The sequence below is a fragment of the Gossypium raimondii genome, chromosome 9, assembly GCF_025698545.1.
Source record: "Gossypium raimondii isolate GPD5lz chromosome 9, ASM2569854v1, whole genome shotgun sequence".
Classification (NCBI taxonomy): Eukaryota; Viridiplantae; Streptophyta; class Magnoliopsida; order Malvales; family Malvaceae; genus Gossypium; species Gossypium raimondii.
The window spans coordinates 21,571,760-21,594,948 of record NC_068573.1 but is presented as its reverse complement, the minus strand read 5'-3'; the positions used below and the strand labels follow the sequence as shown (position 1 = coordinate 21,594,948).

The 23,189-nt window shown below is 33.0% G+C and overlaps 1 protein-coding gene across 1 annotated transcript; it reads left to right on the top strand.

Annotated features, from left to right (window-relative positions):
• Positions 1–21,433: 21,433 nt before the first annotated feature.
• LOC105797866 (small polypeptide DEVIL 4) lies at positions 21,434–22,292 on the top strand. Its single transcript, XM_052620409.1, has one exon. It carries the CDS (start codon positions 21,549–21,551, stop codon positions 21,693–21,695), a length of 147 nt encoding a protein of 48 aa, XP_052476369.1. The 5' UTR covers positions 21,434–21,548; the 3' UTR covers positions 21,696–22,292.
• Positions 22,293–23,189: the final 897 nt, after the last annotated feature.

The following is a 23,189-nucleotide window of genomic DNA, read 5'->3' as shown; positions in this document are numbered from 1 at the left end:
CATTTTTTATTGCTTTCATTTATATTTACATCACAAAAAGTAAATGAGAAATATATCATCGGCGTCGTTGGCCTGAATGTGTGCCACAGGACAGTGGCTGAAGGTTGCGAGTAGGATTTCTACATATAAGTTAGGGTGTCAGCTCCTCCTATTACTCGTGATCATCCTCCTTATCTTTTTCTTCTTCACATCGACCCTCATACTTATCTTCATCTCCACCTTTGTCTTCGTCTTCATCACCATCATCTTCTTCCATGCTTGAGTGCGGTGTCATCCTAGCCTTCCATCGTGTGTCATCTATTCTATAAGAAGGTGGTTGTGATGATGAACCACTTTGATAAAATAAAGATGTTGTAGGTGTTTGTGACATTATCGATGAATAACTGTATAATGTCGTAAAACTTGGATACGTCGGCATTGATGTGGGCATTGATATTGACATTGATGACGACATTGGTGTTGGTACAAGTGTTGACATTTACGTCGACATCGATATTGGCATTGAGGCATAGTATGCTAGGGACGGAGGTTCCCCGAAATGCATGCCTATTGGTAGTGTAGATGCAAGATGCTGTTGTGGTGCATAGTGTGGTGCATAATGTGGTGCTTGTGAAAATAAACATGGGGTTAGTGAAAGGAACATGAGTATATGGAGGGAACTGATCGGGATGTGGTGCAGACATCGGTGACATTTTTTGGGTTGGAGTTGATGATGAACCCAACGCGGAACTGGTTTCAGACCTACGATGCTGGGGTGGTCATCGTTCCCTCTTCGGAGGAAGTTTCCTACTCATCGCCTCCATCGACAGTGGATATGGCTTGCCGGCAAATCTGAACCAAGGCATGTACTCCAAATAGGTCACCGTGTCTAATGAGAAAAAAAGTTTCATGAATGGTTAAGATATTTGTCCTACAATCCCAAATATCAATATACTAATTGTGAAAATATCACCAAGTTTTGTCGGTCTTCCTTCGAAGATGAAACTTGTGTAGTGCTTCCATGTCTCGTAGTGGCGATGAAAATTTTTGCCCCCACCGAAAGTACTGCATCCCACATACTCCGAATGACCAAAAATTAGCATGGGATACATTCTATGATATCCGGATAGGTGTATGACATTCATTCAAATTGTAGTGCAAAATTATAAATTTTATTCTAGATTCCAAATCATTCTGTAATTATTATAGGTTTGAAAAAATCAATAACTAACATCAGCTTCTGAGCGTTGATCTAACAACAATCAAATATCTTTGAGCTACTCCGGTAGTCCCACGTAACTCGGCCCATGGTTCCACCTACTCAAACAATATGTTAATTCAAACATATAATAAATAAACAACATTTACTATATTAACTATGTATTAGTATCAAATGAACATTACCCTGTCACCAATAGGAATGTATAAGGGTCGTTCATTTAGGGACGTAGAATGGTAGTTGCCACCACGCCTATGACTGCAGTAGGAGCAAGCAACCACCGATTGAAATCTTATCTGGTTCCGTCATCTGACACAACTTCCTGTACAACGTGGCTAACATAGTTGATCTCCAACTCATTTTTTCACATTCTTTGAAGTCGACTAGGTGTAGTAGCCATCTTATGTTTACTTGTAATGCCCTCGACCTAACCCGATCTATCGGATCCAAATCTTAGGTGTTATGCCTTAACCGATGTAACTTGAAACTTTCTTATTAGTCATTGATGTATCGTCTATCTTTCTATAACAAAAATTCTTATGGCATACATTGTATGACTACATTTACATTTCGCCTATGTACAAATGACTATCTATGGCCACTATTGATTTTCTTGTAAAATTACCATGTATGGTTATTGTGTTGGCTTAATAAAATTTCAGACTTTCCTATTTTATATATTAGTCTACAGGATACACTTTGGGATAGTACTTAATGAACTTCGGCATAGACTTTGACACGCCACTTGTTTTCCTCTGTATGTATAACAGCCTAGGGCACCGCTTCCTTGGCGTAGCCCTGACATCGTCTCTCGATGCATATTCCTTTATAGACTTGAAAATAAAAACAAATTTTGTAAGAGAACTTAGTGAGCTAAACCTTAGAAGACCTTTTTCATTCATTCTACATAGCATATGTTGTTTTGCACATCCTTGAGTATTTCTTGATGTTTCTTCATTCTTTGGCGAATGCAACACTGAGGCTACGATCTTTTTTTCTTCAAAACCATTTTCCTTCTCTTGTGTGTATTATACTTGACCCCTTTTTACCTTCTATATCTTTTCTTAAATCTAATCTTTTCATAATCCTTAACATCTTCACTTACCTTTATTATTAGACTTAATAACTTATTCTTTACTCACTAGTCTTATCATTATCTACGGGGGGTGTAGATTGCGCCCAATACTTATCTCAGAATTTTCCCATATCTTTCTCAGTTTAGTGCACTCTCTAGTTTTAGTTTTAACTCATATATTTTCTTGCCACGTACTTGGCCCACACTAACCATTCTATTCATCCTTTGTAGCTATACAAGTTTCGCCATTCATTAGGTGTCCACTCAAAGGCATTGTCTTCAGACAGTTACCATGATATCCGTTCCTCATATTCCACCACGAAGGCATTCCTTTCCAAAGATAGCCACAAAGACTTTCCTTTAAGAGTCTTGCCACAAAGGTGTCATTTTAACACAGTTTGCCACAAAACATTCATTTATCTTAGATCGCCACAAAGGGATCCTTTTAACAGAGATTGCCACAAATGCTTTCTTTTAACAGAGATCACTATAAATACTTTTTTTTTCAGAAATACCCACAAATGCTCACTTATACAGAAATTGGTGTTTTTGACGATAGGGATTTGCCTAAACTCACCATCATGAGGTTTGCCCCTTATCCCTAGTACTCAACCAATAGTACTTTACATATTTCATATGACGCCATGGCCCAACCATTGTCTTACACTACATGGTTGTAACAACTCAATTTTCAGTGGTGTCAGAAATAGTGGTTCGAGACCTCTGAATCCGGCGAGTGAGATCAAAAATTTTATTATTGCATATTTATGAGTTAAATATGATTTAGGAAGACTTTTGAAATACTGATTTGTGTTTTTGAAGAAAGTATTAAGTTAAGTACTTTTGAAAATGAGGTATCGAGACCTCAATTTCATAAATCGAGCCATAAATATTTTTATAAATATTTACAGAGTGTCATTTAGTTAGTATTAGAGTTTCGTTAGAAAATTTTACGTTTTGATAGTTAATTAATTAAAAGGGACAAGATTGAAAAAGGTGTAAAACTTGATAATTAAAGAAATAATGATTAAATAGCTCAAATGATAAATAAGGGAGGACTTAAAGGGTAAATTAGCCTCATATCGAATTCCCACACGGCCTAAGATACGGGCGTGTCTTCTGACTGTGCGAGCCACATGGCCAGTTACACGGACGTGTGTCCCCTACTCTTAAGAAAATTTTAAAAATTTGAGAAAAAATTTCCTGAGTATCTGGTTTAGTCCCGATTCATTTTGAAGGTGTATATTCGGCCTCGAGGGCTCATATAAGGGACAATATGAATAATTTATGATTGGTTTTGGATTGTTTATTCAATGTTGTGAAATGTTCGTATTTAATCCGTAAAGTACGGTAATGATACGTAACCCTATTTTGACGATAGATAAGGGTTACATTTATTGGTATCAGAGCCCGATTTAGCCAATTCTCAAAACGAATGTAGTGTGTAAAATGTGCAGAAATACATGCCATATAAATCTATAATAGTGTAATGTGTATGATCCGATCGAACCCTTATTTTTCTTATAGATTGTAAAGATGTGAGATATATCTAAACAGACTGAACATGATGAGGCTAATAGTAGAGTATACACATCTAAACACGGGACAAGTAGTACGTCCCAATTACTCCGGCTCAAGAATAATAGCTTAAAAATCTATTCTTTGGGTTTGTGAATAAATGGTTTAGTGAATTCATGCAAGAGAAAAATATGGCTCAGTAGCCTCCTCCCCCTACTGTACCGTTCGAAGTGCCTCTAGTTGCAACTTCACCTCCTCCAATGACTGAATCCAGTAAACGTACTCTGATAAAAAAACTTAGAAAGTGTGGGGTTGAAGAATTTTAGGCTAGATCGGATGATGATCTTGTGAAAGTTGAATATTGGCTTCAGAACACAATAAGAGTTTTTGAGGAAATAGCTTGTTCTCCCAAAGATTATCTGAGATGTGTTGTGTCACTACCTAATGAAGTAGCTTATAATTCGTGGATGACTATTGTGGCCGTGGTGCTGAAAGAGAAAATTACTTGGGAATTATTTTAGAGTGAATTTAAAAAGAAATATGTCGGCAAGAGATACTTGGATAAAAAGAAGAGGGAATTTCTTGACTTGCGACAAGAAAATCGGTCAATAGCCGAAAATGAGAGAGAATTCGTATATATAAACAAATATGCTAGGAAATTGTACCAAATGAAGAAGAAATGTGCATACAGTTTGAAGAAGGGTTAAATGACAAAATTAGAATGACGATTGGGGGCACAGAAATATAAGAATTTCTCATTCTGTTAGATCGTGCTCAGAAAATGGAAGAGGTGTACAATAGAAAAATGCAACGGGATTGAAGGAATAAAGAATCCTACAAAAAAGTTCTTCCAAGTCATTTTCAGCTTTACTTGCGAAAAAGTTTAGAGATTATTTTAGTCGGGCAACCCTAATGCTAGAACGATCAAATAAGAATAGGGCGATTCAACCTGATTTCGAGGTATCTATTAGACCTATTGCTAGTGTAGCCCGTGTAAAGAATACTCTTAGGCCCAAATGCAAATATTGTGGAAAATATCATCCTGGTGAATGTAGAGGCAAAGCGAGGGCTTGTTACAGGTGCGGTGCCACTGACCATTTTATTCGGAACTGTCCTCAATTGCAAAGAGGGGAGGAAGAGCAAAAAGAGAAACAGTTTGGCCACTTTTCAATGAAGTAGACGTTCAGGCCAAAACAGTGCTACTGGAACTGCTCGTTCGGGTATGAAAGATTTGCTGCCCAGTCAGAGGCTAGGGCACCTGCATGTACTTATGCCATCCGAGCGAGAGAAGAAGCTACGACTTCAGACGTAATTGCTGGTACATTTTATCTTTTTGATGTTATTGTATATGCATTGATTAACCCTGGGTCCATGCATTCTTATGTTTTCATTGCATTAGTAACATAAAAGAAATTGCCTATTGAGTATACTGATTATGACATTCAAGTCACTAATCCATTAGGCCAAAGTGTGATAGTTAATTTAGTGTGTCGAAATTGTCCATTGAAAATTAAAAGTTGTGAATTCCCTGCTGATTTGATGTTGCTACCGTTTCGGGAATTTGATGTTATTCTGGGAATGGATTAGTTAACGAAGCATGATGCTATAGTAAATTGTCTAGAGAAATGGATTAATCTGAAAGGATAGACAGGGAAGGTAATTTCAGTTGAATCAGAGAATTTGAATGATACTATTAGAATTGTCGCAGCTTTTTCTTCTCAAAGATTGTTGCGTAAAGGTAGTGAAGCATTTTTAGCCTACATTCTTGATACTCAGGATTTTGAATCAAACTTAGAACAGTTACTAGTTGTTAATGGGTTTGCTAATGTGTTTCTTAAGTAATTGTCGGGTTTACCACCTAATCGTGAAGTTGAGTTTGTAATTGATGTGGTTCCAAGAACAGCTCCGATATCAGTAACACCATACCATATGGCACCAGCTGAGTTGAAAGAATTAAAAGCACAGTTGTAAGAATTATTAGACAAAGGGTTTATTAGGCCGAGTATGTCTCCCTGGGGTGCACCTATTTTATTTGCGAAAAAGAAAGACGGATCTTTGAGATTGTGTATAGACTATAGATAGCTAAATAAGGTCACAATTAAAAATAAATATCCTTTGCCTCGCATTGATGGATTATTTGACCAACTGAAAGGTGCTGTGATATTTTCGAAGATAGACCTCAGATCCGGGTATTATCAATTGAAGGTTAAAGAGTGTGATATGCCAAAGACTACTTTCAGAACTCAGTATGGTTTGACTAATGCTCCTGCTTCTTTTATGGATTTAATGAATAGGATTTTTCGACCCTATTTGGATAGATTTGTGATTGTGTTTATTGATGATATACTGATCTATTCCAAGACAGAACCAGAACATGTGCAGCACTTGAGAATTGTGCTACAGACTTTGAGAGAGAAACAACTGTATGTAAAGTTTAGTAAATTTGAATTCTAGCTTCACGAGGTTCGATTTCTGGGTCACATTGTACCAGCCAAAGGAATTTGAGTGGACCCGAGTAAAGTATCAGTAGTGATAAATTGGAAAACTCCGAAGAATGGTTCTGAAGTACGAAGTTTTTTGGGTTTAGTAGGTTATTATCGATGTTTTTTCAAGAACTTTTCGATGATTGCTTCGCCATTGACTCAATTATTGCAGAAAAATGTAGAATTTGTTTGGTCTTATGAGTGTCAGCAGAGCTTCGATTAGTTGAAGAAAATGTTAACAAAAGCACCAGTTTTGACTCAGCCAGAATTGGGTGTACCGTATGTTGTGTACAGTGATGTATCTCTAAATGGATTGGGTTGTGTTTTAATGCAGTCAGGAAAAGTAGTGGCCTATTTTCTCGACAGTTGAAATCGCATGAGAAGAATTATCCTACACATGATCTCGAGTTGGCTGCAATTGTATTTGCTTTGAAGATTTAGAGACATTATTTATACGGCGAGAAATGTTATGTGTTTACGGATTACAAGAGTTTGAAATATTTGATGACTGAGAAAGAGTTTGAATTTGAGACAAAGAAGGTGGCTAGAGTTACTTAAGGATTATAATTTGGTTATTGACTACCATCCGGGAAAGGCTAATGTAGTTGCAGATGGACTTAGCTGAAAGTCATCTTTTTTTGCACTTCGAGCAATGAACGCTCATTTGTCTCTTAATGAGGATGATTCTGTATTAGCGGAGTTGAAAGAAAAACCTGTGTTCCTTTAACGAATTCGGGAATTACAAAATGAGGATCCGAAATTAGCGCTGAAATGACAGATGGTTCGAGAAAATTTGAGTTCAGAGTATAGCATTGATGATAACGGTATGTAGCAATATCGTAATAGAATTTGTGTTCCGAATAATTCAGATGTGAAAAATGATATTCTTTCTAAAGCTCACAGTAGTATGTACTCCATTCATCCGGGTAGTATGAAGATGTATTGTGATTTAAAACGGATGTATTGGTGGCCGAGTATGAAACGAGAAATTTGTGAGTTTGTAGCTAAGTGCTTAATTTGTCAGCAAGTGAAAGCAGAACATCAGGTACCAACTGGTTTATTACAACCTGTCATGATTCCTGAGTGGAAATAGGAGCATGTCACGATGAATTTTGTATCCAGATTACCTGAGACTCCGAGAAAGAAAGATTCGATCTAGATGATTGTTGACAGATTGACTAAGTCGACATATTTTATTCCGGTTAGAATAGATTTTTCGCTTGAGAAGTTGACAGAATTGTATATATCTGAGATTGTGAGGTTCCATGAGGTTTCCGCGTCCATTATTTCAGATCGGGATCTGAGGTTTACGTCAAGATTTTGGAATAAATTTTAAGAAGCTTTGGGTACAAAGTTAAGTTTCAACACACATTTCATCCTCAGACAGACGGGCAATCAGAACGAGTGATTCAGATTCTGGAAGATATGTTAAGATATTGTATACTCGAGTTTGGAGGTAGCTGGGAAAAGTATTTACCATTGGTCGAGTTTGCGTATAACAATGGTTATCAATCTAGTATAAAAATGGCCCTATTTGAGCCTCTTTACGGGAGATAATGTAAGACTCTATTGTATTGGTCTGAACTAAGTGAATCCAAGCTAGTGGGGGTTGATTTGATTCGAGAAACTGAAGATAAGGTTCGAATCATTCGGGACAGTTTGAAAGCTGCTTATGACCATTAGAAATCATATGTAGATTTTAAAAGAAGAGATATAGAATTTGTGGTTGGTGATCAAGTGTTCTTAAAAGTCTCTCCATGGAAGAATGTGTTACGGTTCAGTAGGAAAAAAAAGTTAAGCCTAAGATTTGTTGGACTGTATAAAATTATCGAAAGAATCGGCCCGGTAGCTTATAGATTAGCTCTGCCTTCGAAACTTTAGAAAATTCATAATGTGTTTCATGTATCGATGTTGAGACAGTAAAGATCTGATCCTTCGTATGTGATTCATCATAGTGAAATTGAACTACAACTAAATACGACGTACTCAGAAGAATCGGTAAAGATTTTGGCTCGAGAGATTAAAGAAGTGTGAAATAAACGGGTAACGTTAGTTAAAGTATTATGGCATCGTCATGGTTTGGATGAGGCTACTTGGGAAACAGAAGAATCGATGAGATCACAATATCCGAACTTATTCTTAGGTAACAAATTTCGGGGACGAAATTTCCTAAAAGGGGGGAGAGTTGTAATAGCCCAATTTTTAGTAGTGTTAGAAACAACGGTTCGAGACCACTAAATCTGACGAGTGAGATCAAAACTTTTATTACTGAATATTTATGAGTTAAATATGATTTAGGAAGATTTTTGAAATAGTGATTTGTGTTTTCGAAGAAAATATTAAGTTAAGTAGTTTTGAAAATGAGTTATCGAGACCTCAATTTCTTAAATTGAGCCGTAAATGTTTTTATAAATATTTACGGAGTGTCATTGAGTTAGTATTAGAGTTTCGTTAGAAAATTTTAACGTTTTGATAGTTAATTAATTAAAAAGGACTAGATTGAAAAAGGTGTAAAACTTGATAATTAAAGAAATAATGATTAAATAGTTCAAATGATAAATAAGGGAGGACTAAAAGGGAAAATTAGCCAAAGAGGATGGGTTGGGCGGCATAGGCAGAGAAGAATCATTGAATTAGGTGAAATAAGGGTAAAATGGGAAAATTAGTAAAAATTTAACTTACAAATTGAAATTAAAAGAGAATTCTAGAGAATTTCTTCATAATTCTCAGCAAAAAACACCATAGAAGAGTCTCTATAAGCTGGTTTTCATATTTTTACATCATGTGAGTTCAATTCTTGCTCTTTTCTTGAAATTTCTGTGTTTTTAAGACTTTTGCAATTAGGTCCAACTATCTATGTCATTAGTTTTTGATTTTATGGGTAATTTGGAAAGTTACCATTGATGAGTGCTGGATGTTTGTGATGAGTTAACATGTATTTAGAGCTTTAATTTTATTATATGATGATTTTATTAAGTAATTTCAATAGAAAATTTATTTTAGGACCAAATTGTGAAAAAAATGTTAGATATTAGGGTTTGTTAATAAATTCTGTTTATCAAAGGTTGTATGATAGCGTAGAATAATTAGATAAATTTTCAATTGAGAAGAAATTAGTTCAATTGATAGAATAATTGATGAGCGACTAAATTGTAAAAACTATCAAAGTTGGGGTAATTTTGTAATTTTGAAAATTAAGGGTATTAATTATGAATTGAATTGAAACTGAAGTATGTGCTAATGAATGAATAATTTTATATTTTAGATCAATGGCCCGCAGAGAATAGTAAAAAAGGGAAATTAGCATAATAGTCCCTGAACTACTAAAAATTTCACAATTTAACCTAGGTAAGTTCGTATGGTTAAACTTTAATATTGTATGTTAATTTGATAGACGGTATTATGTATTTATTCATATTATTTGTTAAAAATAAAATTATTGTTAAAGTTATGAAATTGAATTGAATGTTAGAAACGAACGGAACGCAAGATTGAGTATAGTCATTCAGTGCAAAGGAGGAATTGATGGAAAATTTCCCAAGTAAACCGAGGTTTAGTATTTGTTATGAATTTTCGTGTTTACTTTCCGTTTAACTCTCATGAGCTTAAGTTAACTCATATGAGTTTCCGGTTAACCCTAATGGGTTTCAATTCACCGCTTATGAGCTTCCGTTCAACCCTTATGGGTTTCCGTTTAGCACTTGTGTGCTTTTGTCCAGCCTTCGAGCTTCTGTATATGATGTACTCATATCTGCAAGTCGTTCTTAGATTCAGTAAGGTTGGTAAGTGACATATGAAATTAGTATATGAGGACTTAAAGTTATTGATGGCTTTGATGTGAATTAAGTGAATTCATAAATTGAAGTTGTGGTTGGCAGGAAATGTAATTTGAATGATTTATTTACTTGATTTGGTTATAGTATGTTCAATGTTTGGTAAGATTTATGTTTAAAACCAACGAACTTACTAAGATTCATTAAGCTTGTGTTTGTTTAATGTCTTTGTAGATTATTGTGAGGTCAGGGAATTGGATCAACACATCAAGCCACAATTGCCAACTTGTTGTGGTAGTTTTTGCAATGTATATTTTGGTTTATATGGAATGTATAGGGTGATAATGGTTTGTGTAAATATTAAGAGTTATATTTTGTTTACATTTCAACCCAACTTATATGAGTAAGGATAAATAATGTATGAAGCACGTTTGAAATGTTTAGATGATGGAAAATTAATGGGTCTATTGAGGCATGGTTGCATATACACCTAGGAGTAAGTTGTTAATTTGGTAAGTTAAGATATTTGATTGTATGTGATGATATGTTAGTTATAAGAACTTGGTATTGGCTTGAATTGAGGGTATTGTATGATTTGTGAGTGTAAAATTTGTTGTGCATAGGTTGATACCAAGATTGGGTGAGAAAAATGGTTTTAAAATGACCTATTTTCGTCCATAGGGTAGAGACACGGGCGTGTGTCTCAGCCGTGTGTAACACACGGCCTGGCACATGGACATGTGGTCTGGCCGTATGTCCTCTGCAATGTGAAGTTTCGAAACAGAATGCCCAGGTTTTTGCACATAGCCTAGTACACGGGCGTGTGACTTGGCCGTGTAACCCCTGGACCTTACACACGGCCTATCACATGGGCGTGTGGTTGGCCATGTGACCCAAGTCAGAAAGTTACACGGGTATGTGTTAGAGTATGCCCAAAGATCAATCATGAGATGGTTGTAATAACATACTTGATTTATCATGTTTATTAATATCAGGCGTTACCATTATTATTTCAGTTTCTTTTCTATGTGTATAAATAAACTGTTTTATATTAATGTCCTAAGAATAATATGATTATTCTTAAAAGATCCTTAGTCAAGTATTATTGTTGGATAGGACAACGATAATGCATTAAGACTAACATGTAGTTGATTGATGATAAAGAGTTGTCATTGATATGGAATGTCAGAATAGATGCATGAATATGTGTGTTAGAGAACAACATATTGGAATGACCCATTATGAGTATGTTTCTTGGATTATTATGTAATTGTCACGGCATTACTCATAGTGATTAATATGTATATGATCCTCAGACTTGAGATCATCATAATCCCAACATCGTGAGTAGTATATTTTGATACAGTCAAACGTACACCGTAACTGGTTGTTCTATAAAGGCTGATGTTGGATATATCACAATCGATGTTGAGGGATATGGTTGGTCGATATAGAATAAGTCCCTCCTACATAATGGGAGTAATATCTTAAGCCACTTGATTAAGTGAGACTAGAAATGCATGGCCATGCTCAAATAAGTTGATATGAGATGTCGTACTTATTTGTATATTGTAGCCTGCTTAAGATATCAAGGAACTTGGAATGGACTATACAAGTGTGACTATTCCATGACTTGTGTCCAATCCAGAGATAAATGACTTAAGGATTATTGCATAAAAGGTTAATCATAAAAAGGTTATGTCGAATCATGATCTCTTGTGACTTAGATGGCAATGATGCATTGCTAGATGCCACTCATTGTTTGTAACATTGGAATCGTTCAAATATTACTGCTAACATTACAGGAACCTACAGGGTCACACCCTATAGTTGAAATGAATGGAATAAACCATAGTTGGTATTGTTTTTGGGTTTCGCTTGAATTAAATTAATTATAGAATTAATTTAATTCGGTAATCAAATTTCCAACACATTATGTACAAGGTTGTTGTACGCATAATGAGGACATGAATTTGGTTAACATATGAATTCAAATAAATATATGGTTTACCGAAATTATATTATAATTAATGTAATTATAATTTTCGGTTTAAAAATATTATTATATTTATTTAATTCCTAAAAACCCTAAAAAATAAAAGGATATATAAGAATCCCGTTTTTCTTTGTTTTGTGGGTCTAGCAGCCGTCAAAGAAAAATCACTTTCAAAATTGTTTTGGGGATTTTTTCCATTCGTAGTCAACTGGGTGGATTACGTAGAGGTCGGAGTCTTAATAGATTGCGGCTTGGTTCGACTGTAGATTAGACTACACATTGTTGAGAAGTTACTGTCTACTCAGAATAAACATTAGGTAATTTCGTAACCTTTTTCACCCCAATTCGTTTTTCACACATGGATCTGTGGTTAGGGTCGCCGATTTTTAAATTTTTTCGCTGCGCCGTAGGGGTGCCGGTGATCCAACAGTATGGATACGGGCTGGGACACGGCCGTGTGCCTCACATCGAATGCCCACACGGCCTAAGACACGGGCATGCCTTCTGGCCGTGTGAGCCACACAGCCGGCCACACGAGTGTGTGTCCCCTGCTCCTAAGAAAATTTTTAAAATTTTAGAAAAAATTTCCTGAGTATCCAGTTTAGTCCCGATTCACTTCTAAGGTGCATATTGGGCCTCGAGGGCTCATATAAGGGACAATATGAATAATTTATGATTGGTTTTGGATATGTTTATTAAATATTGTGAAATGTTCGTATTTAATCCGTAAAGTTCAGTAATGCTTTGTAACCCTATTTTGGCGACGGATAAGGGTTAGGAGTGTTAGAATGGTCTTCAGAGTGCTATGTACTTTTCCTTTTAGATATTCATGTTTTTGGTCCCGACGGACCTATTTAGACAACTCCAAATATAGGCACAGACTCATTCACATCTAACTTACTCATGACAGACTCTTTCGTAGTAGACTTGTTCATGTCATCAAAACACACATATATAAACTTTAGTCATTCAGACATATTAAGCATTGACCTTAGAGATCGTATCTATTTTCTATACGAATCATTCATGCAAGTTCATTAGACATACATTTCTCACAGAATCATCACATCATACATTCTTAGTTTATTTTCTTAGAAGGTTCTAACATGCATAATACATTTGTCGACTTAGGGACTCACATGACTTGCGTCTTTAACAGCTCCAAACACCAGATCCAGGTTTCTATTGAGTAGATCGATAGCCTCTAATTGCTAGAATATGAGAACTTATCAATATCTATACACTTAACCCTTTTTCTTTCATTTTGAGCATAAAAAATCTCTAAATAAAGCTTTACCATACTTACTTTACCCAGCTAAACTGAGCTACTCCTTAACAACTTATCATGTAAGGTTGTAGATCTTACCTTATCAAGGGGTATCTCAAAGCCTAGATCCACGTCTTTAACTCAGCTTGAAGGATAAGAGGAATTCTCCCTATTTCTCCCTTTTTTATAAATAGATCGAAGAACAAGAAGGTCTCTTATTTCTTATCCGAGTTACCTTGATATTTTACCTTTGTTCCTATGAATATTTGACACGCATCACAGTCCTTATAATCCACTAGGTAAATGTTCGACAGCTGTAAAAAAAACGTGTACAAAATTACATATATTTATATAACATACCCTTAGGCCCTAATCAATCATTTGTCCTTAGTTATTATTTTTGAGCGTAGCTAGTATCTTAACCAATCACACTTGGCATGTCATGTCTTCTTGGCAATGACCCTATTACTCGAGTTCTATTAATACCTTACTAAATTTTTTTCCTATTGATTTATTCTTTCTAAGGTAGTTTTTTGCCCTAGTCCAATATTAGTTATGCGCCTACTTAACACACCAAGAGCATTAGTAGGGCGAACAATACTTCACCATTTGAAGTAACACTTACTTTACTTATTAAGTTCAGAGCTCACCCAAATACTGGACGTTACCTTACTTTTTAAGAAAATCTTGTTCAAACATTGTGGTCTCAATCTTAGCTTAGAGGAGTACCTCACCATTCTTCTAGTCCTACTATTTTTTGAAAAAGAAGAGAGAAGATATTTTCTTCTTAACCGATCGTAAACACTTAAGTCAAACCAAGTCTTTATTGAAACTTGTTAAACATCACATCAGTCATTGGGTGGCCTTATCCAATCTACAATGCCCAAGAAAACTAATCGGGTACTTAACTTTGGTCCTTAACTGTCTTGGTTCTTGTTTGGTTGGTTCCTAACTATTGTTCCTTTCATCTTGACTGGCTCAAAGCCAACCTTAGAGGATACTCTACACTGTTGACGTAAATTTGCATCATAAAGATCATTTCCCTTATCCATAATAGAGTTTGCCCATTTTATGTGTCGTCAAAGCTTTTGGGCGAATCCTTCCTTACTAGGCACACTTCTTGGTCATTATGTGTCAACCTAGTGTTCGCCAACATCAGGGCGTCACTGGCATGCTCAAAGGGTTCTTATACTTAGTCTAGTTCTAACATATTTGAAACTTATCTCATTTATCTTATTTCCCTAAATAGTATCCAAACACAAAGGCTTCACCGGGAGGGATGTCACAGTACTAAATTTTGAGATTTATTGGGTATTCTAATTAACCTCAAGATGAATGCTCGGGCATATTCTTCTTTGACAACATTAGTTACATTCGAAGGAAGGTCTTTGAAGTTATCTTGCAACCATTTCATATCTATCTGACCACCTTGAAACTTGTTTGACACCTTCCTCAAAAATGTCTCGCAAAGGTCCTCTTTACCAGGAACGACCGCTGACCCCGTAACGATTGGCTCATTCATTAGTAAACTGAGTTGTAAAGCTAAGTCCTTGAGTGTGATTGTACACTCACCGTATGGAAGATAGAATGTTTGTGTCTCGGGTCTCTATCTTTCTACCAATGAGTTGATAAGTGTAGGGTTTAGGGTTTAGGATCCAATTTGCAGCCCCCGAGCATACGAAACGCATGTAAGAATTTTGCATATTGCAAATAACCACGAGTTTCAATGTCTGGGCTTTTTGGCAAATTATGTATAAACCCCTCCAAAACACGATTATTCACCTATTTCTATTGACTAAATAAAATATTTTAAAAATTAAAAAAATTTAAAATTAACTTAATGGAAAATAATGAAATTTAAAATTTTTTTCTTACCATTATCGATTGAGCGGTGAAAATGTGTTTGTTATCAAAACGAATCATAGAACTTGTCATTCTTGAAAATTTAATCGAACTGAATAATATATGAAATAATTAAATAAAACTACAGTATTTTTAAACAAGTGTATTGAAAAATTTCAAACAAAACTTGAGAAAATTAAGAGAGGTGAGAGAATTGAGAGAGTTGGATTTGAGTGAAAAGAACGAAAAATGACCTGGTATTTTTAGGAAAAAAAATTACCGTTGCCCTTTAAAAAATTTTACCGTTGGCAACATTTAAATTTTGGCTGTTGGGAAATGACCGTTGGAGGAAAGTATGTCTAGCCAACTGTGCAGAAAACGCGTTCAACTGAATGCGCTTTCACACACTCTCTCCAAAAATGACCTATTTCCCCAAAAAAATATTTATACATTATCTACATTGATTTTAAAGCAAGTGATGCCATTAGCTAAAAGGTAAAGCTATGAATATTTACTTTTTAAAATTTATTAATAGGATTTACATTCATAATAAAATTTAAACAATTTTATTTATTTTTAAATTTTATTAATAAATTGTCCTCATGAAATTTAATGTCAATGTATAGATTTGTTTACATAATTCACATAATTGTTTATCAGCATTATGTAAAGAGACCGAATGATCATATATTTATTTCATTTTAATGATACTGCGTGTGTTTCTCATGTTTTTATATAATTTACATTAATTCATAAATTTAAATTTATTTATAATTACTTGATCGAATTAAAAAATCTAATAATAATAAATATTAGATTTATATTTGATGCACTACATTGTCAAGGAATCAACAAACATCAGTTGGGTTATTTTTAGGGCTAATTTGATAATGCTTTTAAAAAGTACTTTTGAGAAGTGCTGTGGAAAAATACTTTTGAGAAGTGTTTTTGAAAAATTTGAGTGTTTGGTATTGCTGTCAAAAAGTGCTTTTGAGAAATAAAATGTCCATTTTAGACATGATATTATAAAGTAATAAATATGCATTAAAATAATTTTCAAATTAGTTAATATTATGATATTCTAGCAAAAATATAAAAATAATTTATTATAACTTATTGTTAATATTTTAATATATAATATTTCATAATTATTTCATAAAATCAAACAATCAGAAAATAACTAAAAACTAAAGCATAATGATCAATTAAAGAGAAGAAGAAGAGAAAAAAAAAGATAAACTTGCCGGTGGAGAAGAGGAACAAAGAACCAGAGGAAAAAGTAAAGTTCAAATAAAAGAGAAAAGGGAAAAAAAAGTCTTCTAACATCTATTTGGAAGAAGAAATAGTAATGTTAAAAAAGTAAAATACCAACCAAAAGCACTCTTGAGCTGAAAAAAGTTAAAAATTTTTACTTTTTCATTTGTGAAAAAGCACTTAAAATAAATTAAAAAATTTTCTACACTAACCTCTATTCCTTATTACTTTTTAAAGAAAAACACTTTTTAATAGAAAAGTTTATCGGTGAAGCGTTGGAGAACACAGCCTTAATGATTTCCATCAAAAGTAAGTTTATAAATCGCTAATAGTGTATTACAAACCGGCAAATACATATTGGGGGCCTGTTGAGGGTAGATGGAGGAAAGGAAAGGGGATTGAAATGGTGACAACTAGTATAAGATTGAAAGTTCAATTAAGGCTCTCAACATAGTGTTAGGTATGGTGCATATGCTATGTTTCTTCTAGGGACCTAAATAAATAAACATTAATTCACAGATGCATGCATGCTTATTTTCTTCACATATTCTCTCAATAGTTCAATTTTGATATCATTTCTTTAGGATCCCTACTTCCTTTGAAGCTGAACTTTCCTGGCATGCATCATGTCATTTCCTCAATCAACCTAACTCACTGTTTTTGGACTCCAATTATTCCAATACCATTAGCTGGCTTGTATCATCATACACGCTCATAAAAAAAATGATTTTGAAAATTTTAGTTTAATATTTATGTGGTTAGTATTAGAGTAAAAAAAGTGATTTTAAGAAATAAAATGTTCATTTTGAACATGATGATGTAAAGTAATTTATATATATACATTTAAATGATGTTTGAATTGTTAATATTTTGATATTTCAATAAAGATATAAAAATTTATTATAACTTATTATTAATATTTTGATATATAAAATATAAATTTTAAATACTTTTTAAGCAATTAATGCTAAATTTTAATTTGATTATATAAACTATAGTTTAAATATTAAAATCTAACCCTTACACATTCAAATATATTACATTTAAATATTTGAAACAAATTTTAATAAGAAAATAATTGTATATTACATTTAAATATTACATAAAATATATTGGATTATAAAGGAGAGCTAAAACGTCATTTGACTTTAAAATTGTCTGTTTAGCATCGCATTTAATCCAAAATTAAAGTACTTTTGAAAATTAATGCTGAATAAAAATAAATTAAGCTTGATTTAAGTGTTTATTTTTTTAAAACAAATTTAGCTTTTATATTGAAATTTGTAATTGTAAGTATTTATATCTCACGTATTCAATTTAGATATTAAAATATGATACAGAATATATGAATTTAAACTTAGGGATTTATTTTGAAGAATGGGACAAGGAAACACAATGTATGAACTATTGCTTTGGAATGTAGAATATGAGTGGAACATGATCAAAAAGTGCCCTAAAGCCTCTTTTTTTTCTTCAGTACTTTATATAACTAGAATGATTGGTTATTAACTGATGTGTTCAAGAGTTTAATTTTGGGGGATTCCACCAAACTACCTTTGATCCTCATTAGGGATATTTATAAGTTGCTTCCCATGAGCACTAAAAAGAATACCTTCCATGTATTAATTGGATGATTTGATATCTGATTTTGGTTATTGAAATGGGATTTGTACCAAATCCAACTTGTTTAATCATGTATTTTCTTGGTCACGTGTAATATAATATAATTGAAATGATTCATATTTTTGTTTACTTATAGCTTATACAGGACCCAAAAGGAAGTCTACAACTCCATCAAATCATACAAATTTTGAACTTTAAATTATGTTCCATTTTAAGTACATATTACATTCAATGAGTCAAAGTGAGGAAAAGGAAAATATATATATGGAAGAGATTTGAAAAGTGGTAGGAAAGAAGTGTTATTTATCGAAATTTGAGATGTTGTTGGGTTGGGTTAAATTAGTTTAAGTATGATATTAGCATATTTTATATTTATTCAAGTTCGCTTAATTTGAAAAATCAATTTAAAATTTTATCTAAACTCATTCATATTTGTAAATGACTAAAACATTAATTTTATGTTCACTCATTTTATTTTTAATTTAATATTTAATATATTTTCAGTTATTAAAATATATATAGACAACTTAACAAATTTTTAATTTAAATTATAGTATTATATATTACTATAAATTTAATTTTATGTATTAAATAGTATATATAAAGATAGCATAGTATAATATATTATAAACTTAAAAAACTTTTCTCTTTTTCTCTCCAAGCCATTTGTTTCTTATTTTTTGTTTTGTTCAGCGACGGTGCCAGCCTCTAGGCTGGTTATTACCTGCCTTTTTCTTCTCCCATCAACCCTTTATTTCTTTTTTCTTCTCATTCACTACACATGTCTTCTCTCTTTTCAGTTTACATATCTATTTTGTGGGTATTTTTGTTGTCTCAACAAGTTGTGATGGACAAATGACGGTGCTTGTCGTTCGCTAAAACTCCACTGGCCACCAGTAGTTTTTTCTTAAAAAATGGGTGGCTCTTCGTCAGCTTCTTAATCCGTTTTTATTTCGAGAGTATTTTAGAATAATAAATGATTTCACGTGTCAATTTGGACCAATGTTGTCTTAAGTTTTGTATGTTTTTTTGTTTGTTTTTCCATTGTTTTATAAGTCTTCACTTTTATAAGTTCTTGTCTGCTCTTGTAGCACGTTTTTTAGTCTTGCTTATGCATGTAATCTTAGTTTTACAAGTGATTTTAGGGATGATTTTGTTGTCGCCCTCTCTAGTTTGGTGAATGCTCGATTCTTTTGTCGATTTTTGCTCGCCACTTTGGACCATCTGAGGTTGATTTCCTTATCGTATTAAATGGTTGCAATTACTCCAGATATGTTTGTTTGAGTTGTGACAAAGCCAATTTTCAACATGTCATAATGTTCTATTGATGTTGAGGCTAAAGTCTTTGTTGTGTTGATGGAACTTATCCTTCACCATCTACGACAAGTGTTTGATATTTTTTCTCTAAATTGTAAGTTCCATTTATTGAATAAATTAATGAATTTACCTTAAAATATATATATATATATATATATATTATAAACATAAAAGTTGGACAAATTTGACTAAACTCAGGCCTTAAATGATTGAGCTTGAGTTTAACTCATATTTTAAACGGATTTTGTTTTAACTAAATTATAAAGTTCGATATTTTGATCCAAATACTAATAATTTCTTAGACGAATTGTGCCATCTTTGAAAATTCTAATCAAAACAAAAATAATTATTATTTATGCTTTTTTCCAAGCATAATAGAAGAGAAAAGCTCCATTGTAGGAAAAGAAAAAGGTAAAAGAGGGGAGAAAGAAGCCCCCAAAACCAACAAAAATAGAGGTGATGGTTAAAGAAAAGAGAGAATGTGGTTGAAAACCATGTCATAAGCTTAGGTTGTCGTTCATGTCACCGACAACAACCGTGTGTGTCGTGTGAATTTCACGTGTACCGTCGGACCCTATCTCTTCCAACCAGACACCTATGTCTTTTCCACTTACATTTGTGCATTGAATTCATCAAAAGTTCACTAATCGGACCTCTTTCACTACCACAAATATTATCCCCAAAACAATTGATTAATTATTAACTATTTGATATCTCTATTTGGTTTTAATGTTGAATTTAATATTTAAGTTTTTTTTTTCAATTTGATATTTGAATTTGTTTCAATAGTCATTTTAGTACATAAGTTTCTTTTATATTGATATTTGAGTTTTTTTTTTGTGCCAATTAGGTACCTCTACTTTTTACTAGAGCACACATATGTTAAATATTTATTGAGCCATGTGATATTTAATTTGGATATCAAATTGAATATTGAAGTCAAACTTAAGTATCAAATTGAGAAAAACATTCAAGTACCAAATTAAACATTAAAATTAAATATAAGTACCAAATGATATATTAACCCAAAAAATTAAGAATGAAGCTTCAATTATATCTGTATGAAAGAACTTGAAGAGGCTTTGGTTCAGGTGAAACAAGTACTTATGGTGGTTGAGGGATTTAGACACAATGTAAGGCTAGAAATTATAGAAACTCTATGGGAGCATTTTGTTTTGTGGTCTTCCACTCTCTAAAAGTATAGTCCACTCGTGCCAAAATAGTCCAATTGATAATGACATCTTGAGGACACAAATTGCTCTCTTCCTTTAGGCTGAGAAAGAAAAAACATGTTGTAGCGGATAAGAAATTGGACCAAGAAAATGGCCCCCCAGGCTTGCTTACACATGTCAAGCTGGTTTCTCAACACATTCCACAAGCCACGATTGAATTGCTCGGCATGGCATTGTGGTGGTGGGGGTGCAAAGTACAGTGCTCGGTACCAATGCCTTATTAGGAGCTCGGTGTTTCCCTTGTTTAAAACAGATATAGTGGTTTGAATTTCGTGGAAAAAAACAACCTCTTCAGTACTCTCAATTTCGAAATACGGTAAATTAGAAATTTTAAAAATTAAAATAATTTAATTTCTATTAATTTCGAAAGTGAAAATTTAAAACAAGTAATTATAACATTAATGTATTTAATTAATTGTACATAATTTTAATTAGTATAATAACAAATTTAATCTTCAATTTTTATATATTTTGACATTTTGGTCTTAATTCTAAAATATTCAACAAATTCAGCCTCAAAATTTATACAAATGTTGCAAGATAAATTTGTTAAATCATGACCAAATTGATATAATGTGTAACTTTCAAGGCTAAGTTTTTTTATTATACTAATCAAAATAATGTATAATTGATGAAAAACACTAATATTGTGATTAATTCTCTTTAGTTGCTCATTTTAAAATTAATACGGATTAAATTATTCTATATTTTATTTACTTAATTTCAAAATTGAAAAGGGAAAGTTTATTTTATCTAAATTTCCTTTAGTTTGGGGCTAATCGTGGAGCCCAAACTTTTGCTTTTCGTCCCTATAAAAAACACACCTTGTGCTGCTTAGTTTTTCATGCAAACCGAAAAGAAAAAAAGTAAGAAGAAAAAGAGTCAATCATTGCTCATTCCAGTGAAGAGAAGCTTCTCTCAAGTACTTAAACGAAAGCAATCAACCCCACAAATTTGATAAAAGCAAGAGATGAAGATGAAAAGTTCTAAAATAGGAGGGTCAAAGAGGAGTTGTCCATGGTCTTGGAAGGGAAATGGAGGGTTCTTTAGGGAAGAAAGAGGTAGGCTTTACATAATAAGAAGATGTATCATTATGCTTCTTTGTTGGCACGACTGAAAGTATATATTATGGAGAAATTAAGAATCCCTGCATATCCTACCACATGGAAACTAAAGCTAGCAAGCTCAAGTAAACATTTTAGGTTTTCCTTTATCTTATGTGTATATCAAATAATATACATATATATACAACGATAAACTTTTTTTCTTTTTTCGCTTTACCATGCTTCTTCTTGGTATAACAAGTTTCTCTCTAGATCATGATGAAAAAATTTGTTTTATGCTTGGAAAGTTGATAGATCTTAAGTGTGTGTATATAATGCTCTTTCTCTCATTGCTTAGTTGAGATGCCATTATTTTATGGTGGCAATAACATCAAATCTAAAACCACTTAAGAAGATTAAATAAATGAGCAGTCTCATTTTGTTTTTAATTTTGCAAGGGCTTTGAAGTTTTATGTTTTGATGAGTGAAGGAAAGAAATATCTAAAACTAGCAAATAATATCCCTAACTAATTAAAAAGCCAAAAACAATGACATAGTTTTGTATTTAAAGAAACAAATCTAAGATATGTATATATTGTCATGATTCATTTTGTTTTTGATGCTGAAATCTTAATGATTTAATAAAACAAATACTAATTACAATAATTATATCATGGCATCTTCCTGAGTTTGATTATTGGAGGAAAATGGTTGTTCAAAATTTTATATTAAGATCACGGATGGAAATTATAAAGGAAATCTGGAATGAAACAATGAATCAAAATAGAAATGTAGTCATTTGGGTTTAAGATTTATGAGATTGGCTAAGGGATTTAGGGCTTAAGAATTACCATTTCTATACATAAACCCTTTGTTTAAGATTAGGGATCTAAAAGTTAAGATTTCAATTTCATTGATATTGGTTTCAAGATTTGTTTTATTACTTTAGGAAAATGTTTTGATATTAAACATTTTTATATATTAATATTTTGCATTTCTGTTATTGTTATATTTTAGAATGATACTGTTAAAAATCTTCATCGGGTGGTGTGGAATTTTTTCCTTTCACATGGATAATGGTTTTCATCCATAAAGTCTTACCAAATTTGTATTTGTATTTTATTCCACCACGACTCAATTACATCCTTAAAATGCTTGTCTCATTTGGAAAATTATATTATCATTTTTTTTGTAGCATAATGTTGAGCGAGATCAAGAACAATCCAGCTAACAACAGATTACCACCAAGCTAAGAACAAAGATCTTTCCATGCCTGCTTTAGCCAAGGTATCAGCTAAACAGTTCGCTTCTCTAACAACAAACGTAAAGGATCGCAGCAAACAGCTCCTCAATTTCTTCGCAAATTTTCCAAACAGTCCATGGGCAAGAACAGGCATCAATAATGCATTGTAGAGCATTTCAGGAATCCGATTCAACAATAAGCTTAACTTTGTCTACACATTTGGTTTGAACAAAGACATTCAAGGCAATTTTAATTCCCATATGGAAAAAAAAACCCCTATGTTGATGAGTTAGATTTTTTTTTTTCTAAATCCACATTAGCCACT

Bases quoted from the DNA above. Each gene is read 5' to 3' on its own strand.
- LOC105797866 (XM_052620409.1), top strand. From the start codon at position 21,549: ATGAAGATGAAAAGTTCTAAAATAGGAGGGTCAAAGAGGAGTTGTCCA.